The 25,576-nt window shown below is 46.3% G+C and overlaps 1 protein-coding gene across 3 annotated transcripts in view; it reads left to right on the plus strand.

Annotated features, from left to right (window-relative positions):
• Window positions 1-25,576, plus strand: part of ARHGAP10 (Rho GTPase activating protein 10) — a 1,108,509-nt gene that overhangs the window by 904,292 nt on the left and 178,641 nt on the right. For all 3 annotated transcript variants that reach the window (XM_086962271.1, XM_086962272.1, XM_086962274.1), the window contains one exon: window positions 10,451-10,613. In XM_086962271.1, the coding sequence (XP_086818397.1) occupies window positions 10,451-10,613 (163 nt within the window). The remainder of the gene's footprint in view (window positions 1-10,450; window positions 10,614-25,576) is intronic.

Below are 25,576 nucleotides of genomic sequence, written 5' to 3' on the forward strand. Positions count from 1 at the left end.
GGTTTAGACGTTTGGGGAATCGGGAGAGGACCTGACTTCAGCAACAACACAGTCTCTTCGTTTTACAAGCGTCCACATTCATCCACCACTCCACGAGACAACAGTGGATTCAGGGGGACTATTCTTACCTGGCTTTCCATCACTGCTGAATGCTGGGAGTTGTAGTTTGCCGACGCAGCTACAACGCATCTCCTTCAATCAACCTGACCCACCTGGATGGCCACCAATGGCAAGACGCCGTTTTCCACTTAAAAACGAATGGACAGAATTTTAAAGTGTAACTGGCATTTGAGAAAGACATTGCTGTCGAAACGCGTCATGCCACACTCTGCTGATTAAAATCCTTTCCTGAACTCCCCGCTGTGTCTCTCCGGTTCTTCACGCAGGAATCGATTTCTTTCATTCAAATTGCGCGTCAGCCCCTGGGCGCGCTTGAGCAGACCCGTCTTTTGAAGTGGCCGGAGGCACAAGGGCAGCTACGGCATCTCTCTACTTATCCAAGGCATTGGAAGCACTCCGGCTCGCCGCTCTCCTAATTAGCAAGGCTCCCGCTGCAGCCCAGCAGTCCGTGACCTCACGGAGAAGTCAGGATCACGGCATTCTTGGCTTCAGGAACAGCGTTGCAGGAGTTACCAGCGGTTTAGACGTTTGGGGAATCGGGAGAGGAGCTGACTTCAGCAACAACACAGTCTCTTCGTTTTACAAGCGTCCACATTCATCCAGCACTCCACGAGACAACAGTGGATTCAGGGGGACTATTCTTACCTGGCTTTCCATCACTGCTGAATGCTGGGAGTTGTAGTTTGCCGACGCAGCTACAACGCATCTCCTTCAATCAACCTGACCCACCTGGATGGCCACCAATGGCAAGACGCCGTTTTCCACTTAAAAACGAATGGACAGAATTTTAAAGTGTAACTGGCATTTGAGAAAGACATTGCTGTCGAAACGCGTCATGCCACACTCTGCTGATTAAAATCCTTTCCTGAACTCCCCGCTGTGTCTCTCCGGTTCTTCACGCAGGAATCGATTTCTTTCATTCAAATTGCGCGTCAGCCCCTGGGCGCGCTTGAGCAGACCCGTCTTTTGAAGTGGCCGGAGGCACAAGGGCAGCTACGGCATCTCTCTACTTATCCAAGGTATTGGAAGCACTCCGGCTCGCCGCTCTCCTAATTAGCAAGGCTCCCGCTGCAGCCCAGCAGTCCGTGACCTCACGGAGAAGTCAGGATCACGGCATTCTTGGCTTCAGGAACAGCGTTGCAGGAGTTACCAGCGGTTTAGACGTTTGGGGAATCGGGAGAGGAGCTGACTTCAGCAACAACACAGTCTCTTCGTTTTACAAGCGTCCACATTCATCCAGCACTCCACGAGACAACAGTGGATTCAGGGGGACTATTCTTACCTGGCTTTCCATCACTGCTGAATGCTGGGAGTTGTAGTTTGCTGACGCAGCTACAACGCATCTCCTTCAATCAACCTGACCCACCTGGATTGCCACCAATGGCAAGACGCCGTTTTCCACTTAAAAACGAATGGACAGAATTTTAAAGTGTAACTGGCATTTGAGAAAGACATTGCTGTCGAAACGCGTCATGCCACACTCTGCTGATTAAAATCCTTTCCTGAACTCCCCGCTGTGTCTCTCCGGTTCTTCACGCAGGAATCGATTTCTTTCATATATATATATATATATATATATATATATATATATATATATATATATATATATATATATATATCGCTGTAACTCTTAAGTGAAACTTAATTTGTGCTAAGTATTGTTCAGAAAAGCTTTCTGGAATGGAATCATCTATCACTCCATTATTTTTGTTTTGGTTAGCTGAGCCCTTATTTATTAAGGCAGCCTCTGTCACGCGCAGACACTCTTTCAGGACCTTGCACCTAGCTGCTTCTCTAACCCTATTGTATGAGTAATTTTCAAGCTCCTCAATGGGTCTTGCTTTAGGCCACAGCGGCACAACTTTTTGCAGACTATGCCCCAGGGTAGGACTGGCCTATAGAGCAATCAGGCAGTTCCCGATGGACTGCTCTGACAGGTCAGTGTGTGGTCTATTGTTTTGGCTCCTTGTGGGCCTGTTTTATCGTCTGTTAGACCGGTTTTTACTGTTGATTTTCTTGAAATTAAAACAAACCTTTGCTGCAACAAACTCAAATCCAGGCAGTCTACCATACCTTGCAAAAGTTAACAATCATTAAAAATGCAATAGGTCTCGCCTTTGATTAAGTTAAAGCCATTGCTTTGCTAATGGTATTGTATGGCAAAGCAAATGGCTTTAACTTAATAAAAGGCGAGACCTATTGCATTGTTAATGCTTGTTAAAGTGCTTACTTTAACTGGTGCACTGCCTTGACAAGCAGTAAATAAGCTGAATTATTATGCAACTCACTTGATATTTTGTGTTTAACATCCCAAAGTAGGATGAAAATCGGAATCAGCCCTGCCGGATTTAAAATTGAAGGTTTCGCGCGGATGTCTGTAGCCGGTTCACTAAAGAGTCTATGCAGACGCCGAGGCTTCTGAAGTTCTAAATCTGTACATTAGGTATATAGTTTTTTATTCGCACATGTTCACAGTTCTGGATATTTGAAAATAAAACAAATGAAAAAGAAGGAAAGATATATCGGCCCCCTGACTGACCCCTGCTCTAATCAACCTGCAAATCATAAGGGCCCTAGTGATTCATCCCTTACAAGTTAGAGAAAATCGGTAAGGTTAAGTTTGGGTAACTCGTAACTCAAAGATGTAACTTACAGGGCTTCGATGCCGCACACACTTAACAGTTTGCACTACATTAAAATACATCTAGGGAATCCTTGAATCTCGGATGTCGGTACATTGTGTACACAACTGTTCCAGCATCTGTGACAAAGCTTTCAATGTGCATGACTTGTCACGCGCATGCGCTGTTGTAGTTTACGAGCATGCTACTGCAGGCTATATTAAGAATCATATAGGAGACCGGTGGCTTGCCTCATAGTTCAGTAATAGCATTGCCATCAGGCCGGGGGCAGGAATGTTTCTCGGTTCACGTTTAAAAACTCTCACTTTTAATAGATACCTCTCAATGCAAAGATATAATCTGATGTGCTAAATTAAAACGCTTCCGCCAGTTAAAGAAATACACTTTTTTTTAAAGGCGCATTATCAAATGTTTACACGTTTGTTGCATGGTTTTCGTACCAAACATGCCCAGGGCGCTGGTCGTTCTCGGGCTCTTAGAGCCAGAGCTGACCCTTGGCTTGTGACCCTGGGCTCGGCTCTCTGTTAATTTGTTGACTCGCCCGCCTCAAGCGGCAGCGCAAGTAACTTGCATACATACAGATGAGTTGTCCTGAAAACAAAACTGTGGTAGGCCTTTGGTGGTGATTATGATCAGGGTTGGATTGGGTCCACAATTAGGCCCGGGGTGCCCCCATAAAGTGACCCACAGTCGCCGATCGCAACATTTCGCGACCCACTGCTTGGTTAGGCTAATGGAGCTAAATATTGTCAAACATTTGCCATAATTAAAGTGTTAAAGGGCTTATAGGTACAGTACTTTAATTGGAAGTTAACATTCCAATAGAAAAATATACATTGGGAGCTCAGAGTTATGAAACATACTAGGAACTCAAAGTAAATTAATTTTTTAACCCTAAGTTTGCTGTGGGTGGTTTCATTAATGTCCGCTGGGAAACAGGACATTGCCCAGACCTAGGCTGCCTTTAACACTCACCCTAGGCTTTTCATATATTCACTTTAAGGGGCCCTCCAATGCTGCGAGACTGGTGAAAGGTGTATCTTTTTTTCTTTTTTTTTCCTGTTGCTAGCATCAGACGTAACGTCCGACAAATGGAATGATGTTAGTGTGTAAATGCAAAAATAAGGTGAAAAGTGTCACTTGCCTTATATACTGGAAGTTGTATATAACACAAAATTTGCCCAGAGACATTGAAGTGCTTTCCACGAGCACCACATAACATTTCAGACGGGCAGATACATTTATTGGGCCCAGATGTTGATCCGACGCTGGGACTCAAACCCAGTTTGAAAGTGGGTTAAGGCCACAACCTCTCCCTCTTGACTGCAGGAATTGATTTCTGGAAGGCAAAGCAGAAGAGCAGATACTAATTTCTCTGCCTGCAGGGAAGGAGGCAAAAATAATCGAAGAGCCCCGGCCCCCTGCCACCACTTGCTCCAGGCCTCCACCTGCTGCAGTTCCCTGCAAAGCAAGTGCTGATGACTTCACACCCGCAGCTCCTTGGGGCCTCTGTCACACCTGAAGGGAGGGGCACGCCTCATGCTGGGAGCAGCCCATTGTCATTCTGCCCCTCACAGGGCTGCAGCCTGACCTTAATGTGCATCGTGTCAAGGTGCTTAGATGTGTGTAAAGGCTGTAACCACCATTGATGTTGTGTCCTTTGCAAGAGAGACTGAGATGGGCACAAAAGCGGCACATCAAAGGGCATACACCACAGGCCCATCGGCTGATTGCCCGCCTTGTCAATCCGAGGCTGATTAAGTTCAATAATAGGTTTCTGAGGCTTAGAGCGAGGGTCATCCTTCTGCATCATAGGCAATTCAATTCTGAAGCCATCTTTGGACTAGCTAGGGGCGTGAGGGAACCTATGTTGATGCGTGACAGCGTCCGGGACGAGGCTCCATGGATCTCTGCTCATTTATCCGCTCCGCGCTGCATTGCAAGTCACCTCGTCTTTTCCCCTCAGCATTGGGGCACGTGCTTTAGATAGAGGAGACCCCTTAAACGGTAGATAGCGCGGATCCGCGCAGGTCCCCATCGCCATCCACTAGAACCACTGATGTACTGTATCTGAGAGGGCGGCGCTATCATCTTACCTTGGCTGGGCGACGGCAGTGCTGTCAGTGCTATGCCACAGTTAGGTGCCAAGCGCTATATCGTCCGCAAACGCACACCAGATGCCCAGGATCTGGTCCCATCTCCCTTCCGGAAACAGTAAGCGCCCTACATCTGAAACATGCTGATGCAGGAGAACAGATCGGGCGAGGGCGGCAGAATAGGTATGTAAGGGCACGCAAAGTGCCCCTGATCATGCAAGCATCCTTAGGGCAGTAATGTTCCAGACCACGGTGAATGAGGACGTGAAAACTGGTAAACAAGAAAGCGAAAACTGGTGAAAAATGTTGCCAGACATTGCGCGCCGGCTTCCTTCAACTCTGGGTCCGTCGCGCGCGCGCGCGCATGCACTGTTTAAAGTGAAAGCACGCCGGAGCCAGAGTTGGAGGAAGCCAGCATGAACAAGATGGCGGCGGACTGTCCACTGTCCCACGGACCCGCGCATGCTGTCTGCTATGGACAGATGGCGAGAGCAACCATCTTTGTCCATGCAGGCCCGTGCATGAGCCCACGGTGGAGAATCGATTCCAAAAGGTCCTCTCTGGCGAGACCAGCCCATGCACTGCTTTCGCCAGGCGAGACTTAAAAACTGCAATTATTTGTAAACATGGGCTACTTTGTTAGCTATCTGATTCACTAATGGGGGCTACTTTTATTTGGATGCTCAGGCCTGTTTTCTGTCCCAGTCTGACCCTGCTTGACCCACAGAAGAAAGACCGCCCTGCAGCTTCATGTGAGAAGGACACTTCAGAATGAAAGAAGGTCCTGGTGCAGGCACTCTGGGAATCTCAGATGCTAGCGCTTATGCACCTTCTATAATACCCTTTAATAGGAAACAATTCCTGCCCAATATTCAAAGCTAACACAGGAGTAGTTTCTGCTTTCTGAGACAGCACGGCAGCTCGTTTGAAGAACTGCTTTAAAAAGCATGTTCCTTTCTGTGGTTTGAGGTTATTCCCCTTCCTCACTTGCTTCCCCTTTTGTGGATCTTTTAGTTGCAGTTTTTTTTATTTTAATCACCATTACATACCCTGTTTCCTCTCTCTTGTTTGAGTTTCTAATGAGCTGTGCACGATCGAAATAAGCCCATGTCATCTTCAGAGCTAAGCCATGTCCTAAGCTGGCAGGGTATGCTCAGACGTGAGTCCCTTGCTCACTTTGCCACTGGATTCAAGATAGCCTGGCTGATGAGGGTTATGAACCCGAAACTGGTCCCAGGATGCTTGTTTCCGATCCAGGGAAGACATGGCTTGGCAGTTCGGGCTGGTCTGTTCCCATGAGGCACAGGGTCAGACTGATTTGCATATGGCCATGTCTGATCAGGGGTGGCGGAGTGAGCTAAAGAATGGTGATGGATTAAACCAGGATTAGTTGACTGGGGGTGAGTGTTTGATTTGCTCAAACGCTCCGTCCATCATCCCCTTTTGTATCGCATGTCATCTTCAGAAGCAGATATTTTGCGCCACAAGCTAGTTGTGATCTTGTTTGACTTTCCTAATAGCCCCACCGAATTCAACTAAACTATTACAAGCTATCTGCCTTCAGAGATCATTTTTAAACGCTTCAATTCACCTCCTTGGCACTGAGAAAATACCTAGCCTCCACAGGCATGGCCACATGTCTGACCTTGAATCTCCAGGGTGTAGCGTTACCAGGTCCTTTTCCCGAGTCCTGCGCATCTCTAGCTCTCTCCTGCATTCTCATCTCCCACTCAGTTCCCAAACACTCACAAGGCACACATTTTGCGCTAACTACGCCTTGGGCCAGGAGAAACCACAACATTGCTGACCTCTTATTGAGCACAGGGTTGTCAGTCTTTCCAAATCCCTGGTACCGTCATGCCGCGGAGAAGGACCCTATCCTAGTCACTGCATTCCCCATTCACCGACTGTTGGAAAGGCCTCGTGAAGGGCTCGCTCCCTCCCCGCATGACAGAGCCTGGACACCGGTTCTCCCGGTGTCACCAGAAGAACAACCCAGACGACCCACAGAAGCAACCCGCAACCCGTTCCCTACGGGACGCCTGCTCCCGGACATCTCTGTGTCACTGGCCCGGGCCACCACCAGCACCATTGCCCGGCCCAGCCGCCATCTTGGACCCTTCACCACGAGGCCGCGTGGCCTCAGCTCGACCCCAACCCTGGGCCTGGCCAGGCCCCGACATCCCGGCACCACCATCCACCCAGGAGGTGAACGGACCACTTGGCAGGTCAATGGGAGAGAGGAGTGTCGATGGCTCTCCCCCGCCAGGTGCCGATCGCCCCCAGCCTCCCCGGGCGCTGGCTCCACCCCCCTGCTGGGTGTCTGGACTCCCTCATCCCGGACCTCCCGACCTCCAAGAGCGAGGGTCCGGACATCAAAGGAGGCCAGACCTATAACTGGGGCAGCTCCAGAGCAGGAAGGCAGTTGTATCCTGGAGTCGAGAGACACCGTGAAGAACTCATCCTTGACGGACTGCTGGCGCTGCAGCAGCCCTGCCTTGTGAACCATCGTCCTGCCTGCTGGCGCTGCCGCGGCCTCCTGCAACCTTCCTCATCGTCCTAGGGACCTGCTAGCGCTGCCGCGGCCCTCCGCAACCTACATCGTCCTAGGGACCTGCTGGCGCTGCCGCGGCCCTCTGCAACCTACATCGTCCTAGGGACCTGCTGGCGCTACCGCGGCCCTCCGCAACCTACATCGTCCTAGGGACCTGCTGGCGCTGCCGCGGCCCTCTGCAACCTACATCGTCCTAGGGACCTGCTGGCGCTGCCGCGGCCCTCTGCAACCTACATCATCGTCGGGACCTGCTGGCGCTGCCGCGGCCCCCTCCTCTCAAGTGAGACTTGTCATCCGAGCCCGCTGATGCTGCCACGGCCCGACCTTCCAGAACTCCGAGCTCGAGGATTGTGAGCTATCCATCATTCCACCTCCATAACCAGATCGGTATCAAGACTGTGCCGCTACCCCCCTTCTCCTTCCAGAGACTAGAATTGAGAGGACCCTCGTGTCCCGATCTCTCTGTACCGTGATACTTTGCTTCAAGAACTGCATATAAAGAGCGTTAACCTTATCCTTGTGTGGTGTCCATCTGTGGGGGGCGGGGGGGGGGAGTTACTTGTCTGTACGATCGCTGGAGACGGCCCTCACTGGAGGCCTCTCCCCCTGTCCTCGGCCGACCCTCCGGGTCCCTGTCTAACACCGACCCCACTTTGATGGGGCTTTTTTGATTAACTCCGAACACTCTAGTTCTCTCTATACCGTATCCCTCACTACCTTCTTTCGCACGCTATCCTGTGCTTACCAATTATACCCAGATGTAAGATGTACACCTTGCTCTATGTGCACATTTGCAATGTAGCCCGAGAACCTTCAAAACTTCAATAACCGTTGCATAGGCGCTCAGGATCTAGCAGATCTTCATGCCCAGTGCATTTCACTACGTGCGCGCAAATATTAATAGTAAAAATGAAACTCACCTGAACAGAGGTCCTCGGCTCCGGACCTCTTCAAAGGAACCAAATGCTGCAATGGGGGCACCAATCCTGGTGCTGCTTTCATGCTGTGAGAGAAGTTCCCTTGTTTGAGGGAGCTGCCTCACTCAGCGCTCTTCATTGCCCTGCAGGCCTGCACTTACTCTAACCCAGAATTGCACATGCCTGACTGACTGTTGAAAGATGGCCAGCCGAAGTACATGCGAACTTTGAAAAGTGCACAACAGCCCACACTCCTCCCTGCTGCTGTCATTCAGCAGTGGACCCGACCCTGTCCTGATGCTCATTTCAGGATGGGAGGATGAAAAATAAAATGGTTATAAATTACCATTTTATTTTTATCTTTGGGAGTAATTTAAATAGGGCGCCGATCCTCCACGGTGGAGCCGCCAACTGAGGTGCCAGCAGGGGCGACTCCTCCATTAGGGCAGAGGAGTGTCACCTCACTGCTTTCTCGCAGTGCGAGAAGCAGAAACATAAAATGATAAACCTTCCATTTTATGTTTCTGCTTCTCACACTGCGAAAAAGCAGAAGTGCCTGGTTGGGGGCAGGTGGGTGAGTCTGCTCGAAAGCAGGGGAGGCGTGGCTTGCCCAATGCTGTGGGCTCTGACTGTTTGGTTAGCCCTCTGACCAAACCAGTCATGCACCCTCTCCCTTTTCTCTATGTAGGCTGCAGACAGCCCACATATAAAAAATAGCCTCCCCATAGGCCCCTGGCTGGCCTCTGTCCGCACCAATCACAACCCTGCCATTGCAACCTTGTGATTGGCTTAGGGGAGGGGAGGGAAGCTGCCTGTGGCTGCTTCCTGTTCAGGAGAGCAGCAGAAAAACGCGGGACCCGGCCAGGAACTGAGGCGGCGCGGGACGCAGGAAGGTACGTTTTGTTTTTATTTTAATTAAACCTGTCCCACCTGAGAGGCTGCTGAGTATGAAGACAGTCGGCTACCTTTCCCTTCCGACACCACCCCCATCCTGATCACAACTCGGACAAAAGTAATATTTGAAGTGAAACTTTTGACCTGGGCACGATGGTGCAGGGCACAGAAGCGCCTGTTTGCAGGTAGCTGCTTCGCACAGCACACACTGGTTGTGCATGAATGCAGCTGCAGCACGTGTCGTCATGTAATGGTGGCTGCACAGTGCACCAGGACACAGTTGAGAGAATTCATGGGAAGTGGGTCTCAGGACTGGAAACTGGCATGATTTGTAACGGTGAACACTGCTCAGTCTCCTCAACATTGCAGTCTTCGGTCTTGTTCTAATGACCAGGCTGAAAGTCGGACTTAGAAGCAATCCTTGCTGCCTACTTTGTTCTCGGGCGTACTGCTGCAGACCAAAACTCAAAAGAAAACATCTTGGTTTTCTGAAATCTATTGTGTTTTTGTCATCTCTTCAAAAGGTCATTCAGAGATAAAGAAACATCAGACAAGAACATAGCTGTCCTCCAAAAATGTATTTGTGTTTACAAGCTGGCGTCAGGGGATCGGTGTCCTCAGTACTGTCCTGTGTTACAATTTAAAAGTCTTACCCAGCCTCAGCGGTGCAGGATAACCGTAGCTTTTAACCTCCACTCTCGGAGTGACAGAGATATTTTGTTTCTGGGGGATGGGAGGCGTCTTGGAAAACAAACAAGGATGCCAGCTAAGAAAATGATAGCGTATGTCATCTTCTAATGTAGTTCATTCCAGGTGAGCTCTAATTGTGTGTAAGCAATCTGGTGCCCAGAAAGTGGGGCTTGGTTACAAATGAACAAATGGCAGGCTGCTTTGTCCTTGGGATATTGAATTGTTTAGAATGTGATATGCCTTACACTTTTCCGCTTTTGTCCTAACAACATCGAGACAGCAATAATACGAGCTTTGTTTTCTCTGTTTGACTTGTACTCTTCCTGAAACTTCTGAAAGTGCTTTTGTTTGACAAGTAAGACATATCCCCCTCCCTCCCTCACCCCAGGTTGCACCTTGTACGCGGACGAATCGCATCTTCTCATTACATCTTGTCATCGGGCAATCTTGGTCAATTGATATGTTGCTTCAGCCCTTTTGGAGTAAGTCTGAGAAACTTAGCTCTGTCTGACCTGTACCAATGTTTTCCATTTCCAGTTGACAATCACAGTGCACCCAAAGAAGACACCCCCACCGGCAGCATTGATTCTTTATCTTCTCAGTCTCCAACTCCTACAGGATCCAGTAGCCCACTTACAAGTCAGGACACAGACAACCTGATGACAGACAGCGGGGACCTACTGGACTGGGCAACCTCGCAGTAAGTAATGTTTCCAACATCTACAAGAAGGGGGAGGGTATCCTTCTAAAGTCACCTATGATACAACGTTCCAAATCTTTCCTTGGACAGAAGACCATGAAACCTCCATTGCCCAGCCAACACAAGTAATGCTGTTTCTGCTTATGAGTTGTCTTGCAGGCATCGCTTTGGTGCCTTGATTTATAGCTGCGGTGTTCTAGCTATTTTTCACAATTGCTTTCATTGATCGTAGACATTGAGGGCTATTGCCCTCATTTCTTTACAGACTGTGTGAGCTATGGGTGTTTGACTAACCCCTCCCACAGGGTTTATGTTCAGGCCAGACAGCCCCTGTATAGGGGGCTGGTTTCCAAACCTATAATAATGCTGTTGTTTTTTCTTTGAAGTAGTTTTTTGCTGTAGGTGCATGCTTAATAAGATGAGGCTTTCAATGATTTTTGCATCGTTATCACTCATATTTCTGAGGAATCAGGGAGACTCCATGTAACTCAGAGGGACCTAGCTTGTCAAGTTAGAGAATGGTCAAGAAAGCGGCCCTTACAGAGGCAGCTGATCTTCATGAACACAAAATACATTATTTTCAGACTAATGAGGTTTCTGCGCTTGCCGCATTACAATAATTTTATGAAATTCAGTAACACCAGAGAGGCCATGTATTTTGCTTTGAATTTAAAAGGGCTAAGTGACAATTCTCGTCCTGCTTCAGGTTGGGTTTACATTGTCTGTGGTGGCAGGTGAGAGTTAGCCAGTACAAAGTCAGGCCAAGCGTAGGCATTTGGTTTAAGAAGTCTTGAGCCAAGAGACTTTGAGGTTGTGGCACTCATTTCCAGAGTCTTGCATCCATATTACTAGAATATTCTTTCCTAGCTTGTAAGGTATTCAGATATTGTAGCACTTGGAATACCAGAGAAGAGATCATTCGGCGAAGCCTATTTTTAGGCAGCAGCAGGGTAGTCAGTCACTTTCTGTGGCAAAACTGATGCTGTTTATTATGAAATACAAGCCAAGAATGACTGACGCAGGCTCTGCAAATTACATTAATACTTGAACAAATTTGTAATAAACTTGTCAAACCCGACCACGATAGGGAGCATATTCCAGACAGCACTTGCCAAGGATTTAGACAAAATACCTCCATGAAATCATGATTCACAGGAAACATAGATGCCCTATTGATCAGCCAGTTCTAATGTAGGCCCACGGGTAGCAGCGGTAATTGAAAAGTGCTACTATTACCAAAATTGCCATGAGGAGCAATGATCTTCCCCTCTACCTGGAGGTAATGATGGCCAAACGAGACACGTTGTTAGTCTTGGGCCGCCCTGCAGAAAACTAGGTAACAGGAGTGCGTATTGGAATAGGAGTTAATTTCCTTGAATTATGATGTTGATATAGTGTGTGAAGGCTGTGAATACACAATGTTGTTGGTTGTGTCCTCTTCCAGATTAGTAGCTCACTAGGACTCCCACGCCTGGTCTGCTTCTGTATTGTATATGATCTTAAATAGATTCATAAAACCTAATAAACACTTACAAAAATATATTAAAATACTTTATAAAAATATAAATATTTGTAATAAAGTATGTGTGCCTGTTTTATACAGGAAATTTCAACAAATTGTATATTCACAACTCGAATAATGTAATAAAGTTGCGTGACAAAATGTCTTCAAACAACCCTGCTTTCTTAAAGTTGAAGTAAGGAAAATATATATTTCAGTTACATGTTTTTTCAGTTTTCCAAAATTAGCGCATATCTGCTTGTCATATTTGATGCAGGTGTGTTGGGTTTGGGTCATTGTGGTGCATTGACAGCACCGCCAGCCTCCCGGAGACAATCTTGGCATTGGTAGCTTGCAAAGGTAATGCTGACGTGATATACCCTTCATTCCAGGCCAGGTGACTGCAGAGATTTTAGACTGTCATTTGTGACTTGTAGTTATTTTCCTCAGTGAATGTGTGGGCTCCAAAGTCTACGCAAGTGAAATGCTGTTGGTTGATAAGACAGAGTTAGCTGTGGTTAGAGAGAGGCACACATGCATGCAATACAATGTAAATCGGTTTATTAACCATATATTCAGATATTATCACCTAAGTAAATGTATTTATTACTACATTTATGCACCATTTAACTTTAGGCACTTTATTTCTATGCAATGCATCAATGGGCTGATTCAGTTCCTTATCAGCACGTGGGACATAAACACACACAGAAGAGGTCAGAGCCAGGTCGCTGACATTTGGCTACACTTTTCATGTCTGCAAAAGTTATAGAAGTTGAAAGGGACAGTGCCACTGACAAAGTAATTTACTTGCCAATTGGGTTGAATAAAGAGGTCAAGGCACTTCGACCTTGACAGTTGCACCCAGGTGAGAGGATGATAACAGTGTTCAAGACCTGTACCAGAAGAGCATTACATCTGTGTAACCAAGACTGAATTTCTCCTGTTGACTAACAGCAGCAAATAAATAACAAATTAAAGTCTGCCTCAGCTGACAGCCATTGCAAATTCACTTTTTCACCCGTGGCAACAACATGTCCTCCAAACAGCATATCACCAAGGAAGCCAACAGAGCATGTTACCTGGTCTTTCTTGAATAACAAAAACATTCTTACCTAAAATTGACAGGGACACCAGTCCAAGCCCTATTTCTCTCTCACTTGGACATGTGCTTCACTGAAAGGCATTCTATATGTGGCAGCACATCATCAAAGACCTGAAGAAGTACAACAATATCAACTCAACCCTGAAGAAACTACATAGGATCCTGCTGCAGGCCTGCATCAATATCTGCCCCACCAACACAGCCTCCAGAAGCAGCCTCTTGCTTATCTGATAATACCACCTTAGGCAGAGAGTATCAGTTGAGAAGCCCGGACATTCCTAGATGGGAAACTAAAAAGTGCAAAAAAAGAAGAGACAAAAGGCATCTGTGCTCTCAAGAAGTGTAAAAACATTCCATCAGGACTGGAACTACCTCAGCCCGCTTGGAATTCAGTAATAATTTGTAGATTTGCCTCTTCAGAGAACGCTTCATCTGTCTCAACTGTTTCACCTCAATAAAGATGATCCTTAATCTAATCTCTCAGCTTCTGCCACGATTTAGCCCTTTATTGCTCTTTAGCTAGTTGCACGCTCTAGAGATACCCATACATACATAGGTAGCCTTTTGTTCATACGAAATAGAATAATCGTGTTCATTAATAGTTTTAGACCTGTTCAAGGAACCTGCTCTTAATCTGGCAGACCCTGCTCCTTCGGATCTAATTTAGAGTTCTCAATTTATTTCAGATTGCTCAAAGTGGGCATGTTTGAAGGTGTACAAATGAATTCCTCTTGATACTTGTTATTCTTTATGGTAGAGCAAAATGGCTGCTCAGATTTACAACAAACCCATCAGGATAGGGGATCCACACGCATATATCTTTTTTGTGGTTTGGTGTACAGTAGTTGAGTAGCTTTCACATTATTAAAGAAATAGAAAATGCGGACTCCTCAAAAGGAATTAGCTGCACCATTCATTTTAAGAGAAAATGTAAAAATTGATTGACAGAGACAAATTCTGGGACTGAACTCTGTAATTTGTCCCATAAGTCAAATCTCATCTGCTTGAACAAAGAGGAATGGGATTTCTCTTTGTCTACCTTTAAGTGGTTAAAAAATTAGAACCTGTGGTTTACAAAAAAAAATTGAAAAGTCTTGTATGGTAGTCCATGTATAGAGACAAACTGACCATAGATTTTACCCAGGAAGGTGAGTGCATATCCCAGGGGGTGGACAATGCCATTTTTTCCTGAAAGAAAACATCAGGATACAGTTTTGTGAAGGCTGATCTCGTTTTCCAAAACACAGCTCGTGACTTCTTATAATCCAAAAACATTTTTCACACCATGGTCGATGGTCCACACCAGATGTGCTGTACAATTTAGAAATCATTGGTATGGACACTAAACATTGATCTTGATCACATATTCAAGAACCACTTGTATTGGTTTTGTGCACTGTTGCCATATTTGTGAGCTTGATCCGTTTTCATATAATGAACATAAAGTGCCATTAACATGATCAAGGTCTGTTACAGTGCTCACACTTTTAAAACATTAAGAAGAACAAAAAATGTAGGTTTGCCAAACCACAAAAATAACTGAATACAATTTTTATGGTTGCAATATAAAAACAAAAAATCACTGAAATCGGACAGTGGAATAGTATAGAACTTGTTCTTAAAGTCAAATGAGAAAGAAGAATGAATTTGGAGGTCTGTTATTGTTTGTGGTTCCTGTAGCCATAACTAGCAAATATCACTGATCTTTAGTTGTTTATTTCTCAAAATAAATGTACCTTTGCAGAAACATTTTCCATTATGATCTTTTAGTTTTCGAATCATGTGCGGGGCAATACATTTTTCAGTTGTTCCACCTTTTAGAAGGACCATTGAGCCTGCCTGCGACTCACAAGGGATTTAGGATTCCACTTCGAGCACCTATTCCTTTCCTCTTACCCTGTCCATATATACTCTCACTTGAGCTACTTTTTAGAAGCTTTTGGATCTTCCATTCTGAATATTTTTGTCCTGCTGCAAAGGACTGAAGGCTTTCTTACTATCCTCGTGTCTCTGCATTAGATTCGTCCTTACTATAAATCGAGGAATTGACTTTAGAGCACAAACTTGAAGAATACCTGTTTTCACGTTCTCAGATGGCACAGCTTGGTGTATTCATTTAATATGTGAAAGAGTTGCAGTAGAAGCGCTCTAACTACCTAGTCCTGCCCCTCGATGAGAGTTGAGCCCTGTGTAATCTCTGCAGTCATTCATGGGTTCTTACTCTATTTATGGTGTCTATAACACGCACAGCTACCCCAAAAGGCCTCCCGGCACTGAGACGGGCACCGCCTGCGTGACTTAGACGAGTCTAGAAATTTCTGGCTGCGTTTGTCTTAATTTAGCAAGGAGGGCATTCCACAGTTTAGCAGCCAGAAAAGCAAAGGAGTGGCTGCCACACCTGGCTTTCTTGACGTTGGGGCTGGTCAGCAGATAAGAATTCTCGGAGCGTAATGATCTCCTTGGGACGTATGGGCAAAGCAGTTCTCAGATTAGAAGAGGACCTTTTCTCTACATAGCTTGTTTGGCCATGCATAGGGCCTTGAAATGAATCCTTTTTAGGTCGAGCGTTGTCTGGAAGACCTGCTGCAATCTATAAAGGACTTTGCTCCTGCATGCTGCCTTTCCATTGGTTCAGTGGAGCGATACTCTTTTTTGCTGCTTCCTAAATGGTTAATGCAGCAATATGTCACTTCCGTTTTTTTGCATGTGAGCACCGCTCAAGTAAAGTTTTGCTACGCTTCTAATGTTTATGTGCTGTTTCGGAGAACTCTTTTACCTGTTTCCAGTGTGCCACGACGTTGGCGGGGGCAACATCCTTGCTTTTCGTCCGTTTCTGCGCACAGCCACCATCTTGCTTCGGTGTGAGGCCACGGTATCTCGATGCTGCACTGAGCCATGTAATCACTTGAAAGAGTTAATTGAAATGCTGACTAATCCATTTAATTTACCTTCTGGCTGCAGCTGTAGGGAAGGGCGGGACAACGTCAGACTATCCCAACAGAGCGCTCAAGCTTTCATATCTGAATGTACCTCTGCTATCCCTTTGCTGTGACATCAGCCGGCTCCTATCAACGTCTACATTCCTCTTTTCTACTCGTACCCCTTACTTGGGGGCAGATTTACAACTTCTGGCCCATCTCTGGTAATCAGCAGGGATGCGCCAGAACAGTTGCGACACGCCAAACCACCCGTGCGCCACCACTGATGCGCCGCCGTGGTGCACGGATGGGCAGATGCGTGTCGCATCCTCCGGCGGAAAGGCGGCACATTGCTGGAGTCGCGTCGCAAGTGCAACGCAGGTCCAGCAAAGCTCGGGGTGCATGCTGCGTCAATCCTTACGTCTGCTTCAAGCAGGCGCAGGGTTTTGACGCAGCATGGCCGTAAAAGTGACTGAGTGAAATCTTGTAGATTTCACTCAGCCACTTTTCCAAGGCGTTCCTGCGCCGGAACGCCCCCCCTCCTGTGACGGAACGCCCACTCGTGGAGTAGGGCTTTACAACGTGACGCATCTCCCGGATGCGTCACGTTGTAAATACCCCGCAGCATGGCGCTGGCTTTGCGCCGCCGCTGCGTCACAAAAGTGAAGCAACGGCGGCGCAAATGTGGCATACGGGGCTTGTAAATCTGCCCCCAGGTGTGTGTAGCATGCGGTGGTTACCCGTGAGTAAGTGAGGGAACGAGGCAGAAACGCGGCTCCACTGAGATTCAGAACATATCCAGTTCTGGGGAGGAATTGAGATACCCTATGCCCGTTCAAGGAACGTTTTGATACACTACGAGATATACAACAAAACACTGTGAAATAGTTCGATAGGACGAAAGGAAGGCACCCCAAGAGAAGGAGCTCCTAGGTCAGGAGAGAGGAAATATCCACATTAGAGCTTGCAGAATCAAATTGCAATGCAAAGCAGATCCCATGTTGGAACGTCTTCCATAGAAAGTGAGGATATGGTGTAACTAACCGCTTCTTGAAACCCCAGCAAGCGAAGTCCTGAAGAAGGTGCCACAGAATCAAATGTACTGCACCGAAACGCGTCGACGCATTTTTTTCAGACATAAAGAATCCAATCAGGGCCTGGTAAACTTTAGATGGATACCCAACATTATCACTAGTGTTTACATGAGTTAAAGTGGTTTAGGCCCTTGGATCTAGGAATACAAAGTGGCAGAGACATTTGGGAGCCACAGTGATACGAGGGGTTTGTCATGATATGTTGTTTTGTCTTATGTCTATCAACTGCTGAAATGTTATATATATGTCTCTATTAGCTGTGTATTTTATAATTGTGTTTGTATAATATTGTTTTCTTTTGCGTATGATCATTTCAAGGTACATTCCTTGGATTTTAAATTGTTCTGTACTAATTTGCCTTGTATTTTATTGCTCAGATATTGGTTTTTAATAAAATTAGATTGTGAACGATTTTATTTCTTTGTGGAAATCCTTAAATATTCCCTGATACACAGTGGACTATAGGTCCTTTTCCCTGACGAGACAGGGGTGAGGTGAACAAGTTGACTCCAGGGATTCCCCTTTTGACTTACTGTTACTCGTGGTCCTCCTGCTTTCTGCGACTGGTGGATTCCAGTCCCCACCAGCTGGTAGGCATCCCAGCCTACCAGCTCTGTGGTGCCGGAAGCAGTAGCACCGTTGGCTGTCCTCATGTGCAGGATGGATGCAAGAGGGACCACCACACAGCTCCTCTGTCAAGTAAGGCGAGTGTGGCAACAACAATGTGTCGAGCCAACGCTACTGACATGCCCACAAGGAGAGGACACTGCTGTGTGCATGCACCTCTCATGGTACTTGCCAATGGGTTTTTAAATTGTCTTTATTCGTTTTTCAAGTGCACTGATAACAGTGGAAAACTGTATAGCTTGCCGATGGGTTTGTAATAACGTCTGTGCAGTTTCTTGTTAAGCTAAATGAGCATCATAAGTTTATTTATCCAATTGTATATAGTGTGTACATACCAGAGGTGTCAGAGTGCTTTACATGCAGTGAGTGTGACATGGACACTTCATTTCCCTCCGCCTATTTGTGCTTACATTAATGTGTGCATTTATATTTAAGAATCCAGCTTCAACACTGAAGCCTGACAAACCTAAAAGAAGAACTTAAAGGCCAGGAACAATTCATGTGTTGTCTATGTATAGCACACCTTTGCCTTTTCTCACAAGATGGGAGTGAACACAGTTAAACATAGTGAAGTTAAGAAAGCTGTTGCATAGCTCAGTGGAAAATTAGCCTGCCTCGTAGTTGAACGTGCTACCTTTGAGGACACAGGTTCAAATCCTTTCAAGGTCACTTCATGTTTGCAAAATATTTAAAGTGAGTGCATGGAGTGGGGTAATAGGTGAATGTTTTGAGGCATGTGGGTTTGATTGGTTAACAGATAAATGATTAATGCAGGTCTGTGTCACTGAAAATCGAGTTGAGCAGTCACAAAGTTAGAATGTTAGAAACTATAGCCAGTGCTGCTAGCTGCTTCTCTTGTCCCAGTGGTAATTCCTCATTGTAAGTCTTCTACACAGTGCTTCAGCTGCTTCTCCGTTGCCAGTTGTAATTCCTCATTCTTAGTCCTGTAGCCAGTGCTGCTAGCTGCTTCTCTGGTCCCATGGGTAAGTGCTGCAGCGGCTTCTTTGGTCCTAGTGGTAATTCCTCATTATTAGTCCTGTAGGCAGTGCTGCTAGCTGCTTCTCTGATCCCAATAGTAATTTTTCATTCTCAGTATTCTAGTCAGTACTGTAGCTGTGTCTCTGTTCCCAGTGGTAATTCCTCATTCTTAGTTCTCGAGGCAGTGTTGCAGCTGGAATATATGTTGTTTTCCCGTAAGTCATCACCCTGCATACCATCACCCCACATTTTTACAACACAAGTGATGTTAAAATGCGATACAATCACCCCGCAAACTTTCACTCCGCATATGCCTTTACCACGCGTGCCATTACAACGCAAAGGCATGTGTGGTCAAAATAAATAAATATATATATATATATATATATATATAACTGCTCCGAACCACACCAAAAGCGAGTCACTCTTCAAAAGCGGGTGCTGCAGCACGGTGGTGTACCGTGTAACATAGAAAAGCTCAACTCCTTTTCAATTTCCGCGAAAAGAAAGGCAGCACTCCCGGGATTTCAGCACAGGTGAGTATTTTATTTTCAAGACAGACGCGTTTCGGGAAAACTCCCTTCCTCGGTGTCAAACAATTACGCTATGCGTGGCGCCATTTTTAAACCAGTCTCTTGACCACAAGAACACAAACAAAGGACAACCATACATCACTTTGGAAGCGCCATTTGTAAGTGTACAAAAGATTCTCAACACAATTGGTTGAAACAACAAATTATATAGTTGTCTAAAACTTGATCTAGCCGTGGATCGGCGATTGCTCCTCCCACCAGCCCACGAATAAATTTGCGTAGCTGGGGGCGAAGCAGGAGCCCATCGCCGTACCGGAGACTTGTCTGAACATGCTATCCTGGAACAGAAATATGTTGTTTCTCAGGCAGAGGGTGGGTTGATAGTCACAACTAAAGGGACCATGCGACCCTCATTGGGTTGCAATAGCCGATCCACGGCTCAATTGTGTTAGTTACAAGTTCTTATATTAGAGAACATGTACAATTGATTATGGTATTGATGGCGAAATGTAAGTCCCCTAGATTTACTTTTAAGTCACTGAAATATTGGTCAGTGCAGCATGTCCCCTTAAAAGTGACTGTCTCCTTCCCTCTGATTTGACAGGAATGATGTGCGACTCAAATGGGTCGCAATCGCCGATCCACGGCTAGATCAAGTGTTAGACAACTATATAATTTGTTGTTTCAACCAATTGTGTTGAGAATCTTTTGTACACTTACAAATGGCGCTTCCAAAGTGATGTATGGTTGTCCTTTGTTTGTGTTCTTGTTCTTTTGGTCAAGAAACTGGTTTAAAAATGGCGCCACGCATAGCGTAATTGTTTGACACCGAGGAAGGGAGTTTTCCCGAAACGCGTCTGTCTTGAAAATAAAATACTCACCTGTGCTGAAATCCCGGGAGTGCTGCCTTTCTTTTCGCGGAAATTGAAAAGGAGTTGAGCTTTTATATATATATATATATATATATATATTCATATATTCTTACAGTTTTGCCCCGAAGGGCGTTTTTTTTACCCGTGCACACAATTAGTTATGTCCAGTCAAGAATAGTATTCCAAATATGCTTTTATTTCCAGCAAGCCAGCAGAACCCTACGCGTTTCGGTCTGCACACAGCCCTTGGTCACGGGTATGGTAACACATTCATTCATTCATATATATATATATATATATATATATATATATATAAGACTCAATGATTGTATGAGTGACTGTATGAATAGCTGTATACTTGTAATAGGGATTATATAATACACTAAGTATAAGTGTGAGCTGAGTAGATGTAAGTATGATCCATTGTATGCATAAGTGAGTAGGATGACTGCGTAAGTGAGTAGGATGTGTGCTGGTGTGTAATGTCGATATAGGTGTATAAGTATATTTGATAGTGTTCTATTGATCATTGACAGCATGTATGAGGGAATCTATAGGTAAGTGATGTGTGTGTAGATCTAGGAATCACTGTGTGGGTTTTTAGAAACTTTTATTGGTGTGTCAATGGATTCGCATATGGTATTTTACAGTGTGTGATGAAAGGTTATACCTGTGTATGATGAGGTATATCTGATTGTCACATGGATGATGTCATCAGTGATATCATCAGTGATGTCATTTGAGATTTCATCAGTGATGCCACCGACCATGTCATGAATGATGTAATATGTGACATCATCAGCAGTGGATTGCGGGCGCGCAAGTTATAGTTAGCAGAACTAACTATAACGGAGAAATTTCAATGGTTTTGTGCGAGTGAAATGTCCAGCTAACTATAACAGCCCTAAAGCCTCTGGTTTTTTCAGTGAATTTCTAAGGTTTTTTTGATGCTAATTCCTAACTATAACATGTCTGAAACCTATGGTTTTTTCAGTGAATTTCGAAGGTTTTTTAAATGATCATTTTTAAATGTAATAATAGTTGTATGTATTTTTTAAACTGATTTTCTACAGTTTTTTTTTGTTGAATGTATAAGTGCAGAACTCTAAGTGTGTTGGTTAGTTAGGGGACTGCATGCATAGTGGATAGGCATTTGAAGCAGTCCATGTGCTAAGGCCTGGGTCAGTGCATGAGTACTTGGGTACTGACTGAATGATTAGAGTACTGCAAGGAGAGTACCTGGGGGGATTTATAAGTGGTTGGGTTTTGGCACAGTGAATGGATTAGTACATGGTGCTGAATGGGTCACTAGAGAAGTGCAAGAGAAGTGACCGGGTGTTTCCTGAAAGTGTATGGATACTGACTGGGGAATTGAAGGTGTGAAAGACAAGTGTGCAGGTGGTTAGAGCACTGCATGGATAGTGGATAGGGGTTTGAAGCCGTACATGTGCTAAGGCCTGGCTGACTGCATGAATACCTGGGTACTGACTGAAAGATTAGAGTACTGCAATGAGAGTGCCTGGGTGAATTTATAAGTGTTTGGGTTTTGGTGCAGTTTTTATAATGTTTTCAGATGGGTACTGGTGGTAACTGACTCTGAATAACCAGTCCTAGAGCCAGTGCTCTGCTAAAAGACACTTAGAATACAGTTAAAACACCTACATACACTAGGGAACACTATGAGTTGGGGTACCCCTGAGATTAGAATGACCTCCTCTGTAAGCCCCTAGTACATAATAGGGCAGGGGGATTAAAACTACCTCTTAAAAAGTGCCACAGGGCGCGTTTGCACACTGGTGAAGGGGGGCTGAGCTGACGTGTGCAAACAAGCCCTGTGGCCGTTTTAATTTCGGGGATAAAGTCCTCTTGAATCCTGAGTGTCCTTTGGGTCCAACTAGCCCACCAGGTATCTCCAGTTAGCGCCACAGAATTGCATTGCAGAGAGGTGTAAAAAGTGGCACGGCCTGGACCACATCTCTACAACGCAACGCAGAGGCGCTTACTGGAAGCACCTGGTGGACTTGTTGGCCCCCAGGGGCCCTCAGGATTGAAAGAAAATGATTTCCCCATATTTAAACATGCCACAGGGCATGTTTGCACACGTCATCTCAGGCCCCATCCCCTCCCTTCACCACTGTGTAAACGCGCCCTGTGGCCGTTTTAATTTGGGGGATTAAGTCCCCTTAAATCTTGAGGGTCCCTAGGGTCCCACTAGGTACCTCCATTAAGTACCACAGAGCTACTGGCAGAGAGGTGTAAAAAAGGGCATGGCCTGGACCACCTCTGTGCAACGCAGCGCAGTGGCGCTTACTGGAAGCACCTGGTGGACTAGTTGGCCCCCAGTGTCCATCAGGATTGAACTGGAATTATTTCCCCATCTTAAAACCCACCACAGGCTTTTTGCACACGTCACCTCAGGCCCCATCTGTGAGAAAGTGCCATCTTTCTTGCATGGTATGCACCCACTTTTTGCTGAATTGCTGAAGTGCTTTGATTGAGTGTGCCAATCAGGTGCCCAGGGCCTGTGTTCCTTCCCTGAAACCCAATTGGCATCTCTGGCCACATGTCAGCCCCTTGTAAATGGCACCCTAGGTACCCAGGGCATTGTGACCAGAGAAGACCCCTAAGAGCGGCAGCACTTATTGTGCCACTCTTCGGGGCCCTGCACCCTGATACCCACACACTGCCTTTGCAGACTGAGTGTCCTGGTGCAGAACTAAATAAAGAGTCAACATGGCACACATTCCTGTGTGCCAGGCCCACAAACCCACTGCCCTGGCATACATCAGTCACCCCTCTAGCTGGGTGCTCTATGCCAGTGGAGTGGGCACAGGTACATGAACCCTGTGCCCCTACAGTACCCAGAGCCATTCCTGGGCACTGTAAGTGCATTGATGCCATTAAGAGTATATGGTGCTGGAAGGTTGTCATTACGAACTCCACAGCACCATAATGGCTACACTGAAGACTGACACGTTTGATATCAAACTTCTCAGCACATTGAACCCACACTGATGCCAGTGTGGGATTTAATGTAAAATGCACTACAGAGGGCATCTTAGAGGTGCCCCCTGAAACCTAACCTACAATCCACGTCTTGTCCGAGAGGCTGCCACACAGCAGACATGTTGCTGGACCCCTGGATGGAGAGCTCCCCGCTCTCCTAGGCCTGCAATAATGCACATCCTGGGCGGGGTGCTAGGTCTCCTTTCCCAGGATGGGCAGGGGGAAGCTTTAAAGGCATACTGCCTTTGTGAGCTTCTCCAGACCACTTTCTGTACTTAGCAACTGGCCCCCACCGGTTCTTACCCCCACTCTGGCGGAAAGACTGGCGGGAAACCCTACATGAGGAAAGGAGGTGTGTCAGCCTGTGCCAACTCCACCCCTCAGGTGGGAGAGGTGAAGTGAAGCACAACTCCAGGTCCCGACCATCTTAAGAATGGGGAGCCCTGTCCAATCAGAGATATGCTCCTGCCCCCTCCCACAGGAGAGGAGCTGGATAGGGGGTGTACTCTCCCCAGGACAGGGACCTATTGGTCCCTGCCCTTCCTCTACCTGTAACACCCCTAAATTTAGTATTTAGGGGCACCCTGAACCTTCCTTCCCCAGATCCCGATTTCGAAACAAGAAAGTAGATCAAGAAGAAGAAGATCTACCGTACAGCTGCTAACAAGAGGACGACACCAACTGACTTGGCCCCAGCCCTACAGGCCTGTTGATCCTTGAACCTGCTCCAGCTAAATCCTGGCGTCTCCTGCGGACATCAACCTCAAGAACCCCGGAGGAACTGCCTGCCTTGACCCTCTTAGAGACTGCGACTCCCACGAACAGTGGCTCTGCTCAAACAGCAACACCCCTGGTGCTAGCCAAGAACAGCGAATCCAGCACACTCTGCACCCACCGAGCCCACCTGTGCCCGAGTGGACAAAGACCCTGAGGACGTCCCCCCAGCGATTCTGAATCCAGCGCCCAAGGACCCTCCTTGATGACCCAGATGGCGCCTGTAGGCTCAGAACCAGGGACCCCTCCAACCGCGACCAGCAGAGGGTAAGATTTACCAAAGTCCAAAGACACCCCTGCACCTGGCACCCCCCGGCCTCCTGTGCCCAACTCCAGGGTGTCTATCTACCCTCCAAGATCCCAACTTACCCCTTGAAGTGTTCGTCGCTCCTGAAGATCCACCGTCTCCGAGCCTGCAGCCTTTGATCCCTTTTAAAGATCTCAATTGAATAACATTGAGCTCCCGACGGCTCAAAAGCACCCTGCACCGAGCCGCTCGAATGCCGATGGCAGTGCAACCTTTGTCCTATCCTACTTCCCCATTTGCCCTGACCAAGTGACCAGGAGCCCAGCTCCCACAGCTGGGTGGCCTGCTAGCCAGCAGCCACCAACCGAAGGCCCCCTGCCTCTCTTTGGATAACATTTGGCCTAACTACCTCTGCAGCTGGCTGCCCATGTGCCGCTGAGGGTGTACCAACTGTACCTACCTGACCCTGGGAGACCCCTGAGTCTATGCCCTGAACCTTAACTCTGCCAGTAGAGTAGTTACCTAAAAGCCGATAACTCACTTTTCTTCCATAGGCTAACATTGACTGGTTTCACTTGGAAATTATTCTGTGTGTGGAGTTTTGGAACTTTAAAATATTCTTCTAAAATCAGCCAAACTACGAATTCCGATTTACTCACCTGTTATCAGGAGAGACCTCAGTGCTGCATCTTTAAGCCCAGTACTGATCCTGAAAAGTAATTCTAACCATACTTACCAGTAACTTGAATTTCCTTCTATGGGATATCATTGCCTGCTTTGTGCTGAAAAAGTTTCTAAGTATTGATTTTTGAAACTTACAAATATTCTCTAAAAATCGTGCCCACGATAGAAACGTAATTACTTGGCTGTTTTAGATAGAGGTCCCAGTGCTGAACCTAGGAGTCCAGCACTGGATTACAAAAGTAACGTGAACATACTGTACCTGCAATTTGAATTTCCTTCCATAGGATAACATCGGTAATTCCAACTGAAAACGTTTCTGTGTCAACTTTTAAAATACAATCATATTCCTTAAAAATCACTACTGTAACCAAAACACTTTTACTAAACTGTTTACAGCTCATATCCCGGGACTAAATCTAGGATCCAGTCCTGTGGTTAGAAAAGTAATCTACAAAGTAACTAATTGCATTTATCCAGAAATTCCAAATAAGCTCAATGTTGCATTGTGTTTGAAATTGTGTTGCCTATTGCAATAAACTGTAACTATTGCATTCAGAAAGTCTATTGCCTATTTGAAAGTATTTACCTAAAGTAACTCATCCTGAGAAAGTATATGTTGATACC

Source organism: Lissotriton vulgaris, chromosome 3_1 (genome assembly GCF_964263255.1).
Source record: "Lissotriton vulgaris chromosome 3_1, aLisVul1.2, whole genome shotgun sequence".
Lineage (NCBI taxonomy): Eukaryota > Metazoa > Chordata > Amphibia > Caudata > Salamandridae > Lissotriton > Lissotriton vulgaris.